The sequence below is a fragment of the Somniosus microcephalus genome, chromosome 4 (genome assembly GCF_052327205.1).
Source record: "Somniosus microcephalus isolate GS21.2 chromosome 4, FLI_Smic_1.0, whole genome shotgun sequence".
NCBI lineage: Eukaryota > Metazoa > Chordata > Chondrichthyes > Squaliformes > Somniosidae > Somniosus > Somniosus microcephalus.
In genome coordinates, this window is record NC_140990.1 from 214,459,485 (window position 1) to 214,461,477 (window position 1,993).

Genomic DNA, 1,993 nt, shown 5'->3' on the forward strand with positions numbered 1-1,993 from the left:
TCTCATGTTGGGATCGGAGCATTCTGTCCCTCCCCTTGCACTTTGTGCATAGTAAGTAGTAAACTATACCGAGCTGGCAGACCACTAAAATGTGGGAAGCCATTCTGATCCAAGAAGGGACCTCTATATTTTCAAAAATATCCCACCAGGGTGGAACTACGATATCCAAGATCTTGGCCCCTATCTCGACTGTCTTCTGTTCTAGTGTGTAGAAATGTTTTTGTGATATAACAGCTGCTTTTAGTAGGGCGGTAAGATGTTCGGGTAGAGGGGGAATTTCATAGCCAAAATGTGTGACATAGTTTTGCAGGTTGGTGATGTTTTCCGTTACAGTGAGGTGAACAGTGGAGGATTCAGGAATGGGGACAATCCGTTCCTGAGCCACTTGAACTTCTGTCTCGGGTTTAAAGCAGAAAACTGCTGTCACTTACCGGACACCAGATGTGCTGTCCATGCTGGTAGTGGACCGCACTTGTGGTGACACAATATGTCCCACCTCCTATGAATGCTACCTGTTGGGGAACATGGTCCTGTGCCATTACCTCCATGGTACAGTTCATAGGTTGTGCGCCAGCAGCTTTAAACCCGCACTGAGGTCTAGAATAGGCGTTCAAGTGCTGGGGACACAGTATTATGTGTGCACCCCGGCTCCGGCACCCGGAGAGGTCAGTACCTGTCATAGCGTGCTCCCACTTTATGACATAAGGTGGGACCGCTGCGAAACGGACATGTGCACCCCCTTGAATGATTCCAATGTTCACTGCCCTGTATACCGGTGCAGGTCGGGCTGTCCCACCCATGACCGGCATCCTCACTACTATCCCCATGATAGTATGATTGGAACGTCCACAATCTACTGGGACAGGGTAGGCTTCAGAGGCTAGACGGAGCTGACATGGGCTCAGCGAATTAGTAAATGGGTGGTGGGCTGCGAGGTGCTTGTTGCTGACCCAGTAGGGGACTAAATCTTGTTTTAAATCCTCCAGGTTGCTACGGCCCTCGCCCAGCAACCATGCCCCGTATAGCACACACACCTCATTCTGTGCAGCCTGATCTGAAGCATTCCTGTCCTCCCGTATGAGTGCATTTACTGTTTTAGCGTGTCTCTCTAGCTCAGCAATGATTTCTTTTAAATGGACCGTCATAGCTTGATCCTCGTGTAGCTCTGAGCCTACCACTGTGTTCTCCTCTGTTAGGATCTTTCGTAATTGGGTTTTTATGCCATTTATCTGCGTTTGCAGTTTTATATCGTCCAGGCTATTTATTACAGAGGATCCTGTATTATAAGTGGTGAAAATATCATTCCAGGTTCCCCTTCTTTGTCTCCCCGCGCCCACAGTATGCTCAGCGTGTAAAGTGTACAGCTCTGCTTTGTCTATGTTGGCAAAGTCAAATTCGTAAAATTTCCTAAACATTCCCTTTAGTAGGGCCTGGTATAACTGTTCTGTCTCCTTAGGGCACCATTCAGGTAAGTGTACTTCGGTAAGGTTTAGGATCACTGAAGCTACTGCATAGTGTACCCCCTGGTATAGTACCTTTTCAGTCGGCACTAGCACTAACCCATTCCCTGGTCCCTTGGTGGTGGTAGGACACCTCTCTATTACTGTCCGTGATGTCGGGGTCATGGGCAGGGGCTTTCGGGTGCGTGTTATGAGTTCAGTGGCGTTGACTGGGATCAGGGAGTGTGGGACCGCGCACGCATGCAGGCTAGAATCTCAACCCATCCCCTTCCCAGTATCTTGCCATTGTCTGGAGAAGATGATGGATATGCCTGTGGGGCAGGCTCTCTCTGATCCCCACATGCAGATATAGATTCCCTGTTCCGACTCCCACCACTTATCCCAACACACACTCACTCCCCCTTGGGTCCCTGTGATTGTCCAGTGGGTGTCGTTCCCCAGTTGTTCAGTCGGCTGTACGGTCCCCTATGTCCCTGCTCAGCTTCCTGAGCCACCACCACCTATCCAGGAGAATCTGTCCTTTACATGTGAGG

General features: G+C 49.8%; 1 protein-coding gene across 1 annotated transcript; it reads right to left on the bottom strand.

The window, feature by feature from the left end:
• Positions 1-404: 404 nt before the first annotated feature.
• On the bottom strand, positions 405-1,415 carry LOC147120206 (uncharacterized). The gene has a single exon (XM_085984216.1). The coding sequence runs from the start codon at positions 1,413-1,415 to the stop codon at positions 405-407; it is 1,011 nt and encodes a 336-aa protein (XP_085840342.1).
• Between the last annotated feature and the right edge of the window lie 578 nt (positions 1,416-1,993).

What these genes read in the sequence shown, in the direction of transcription:
- LOC147120206 (XM_085984216.1), bottom strand. Translation starts at nt 1,415, where the DNA reads ATGTTTAGGAAATTTTACGAATTTGACTTTGCCAACATAGACAAAGCA.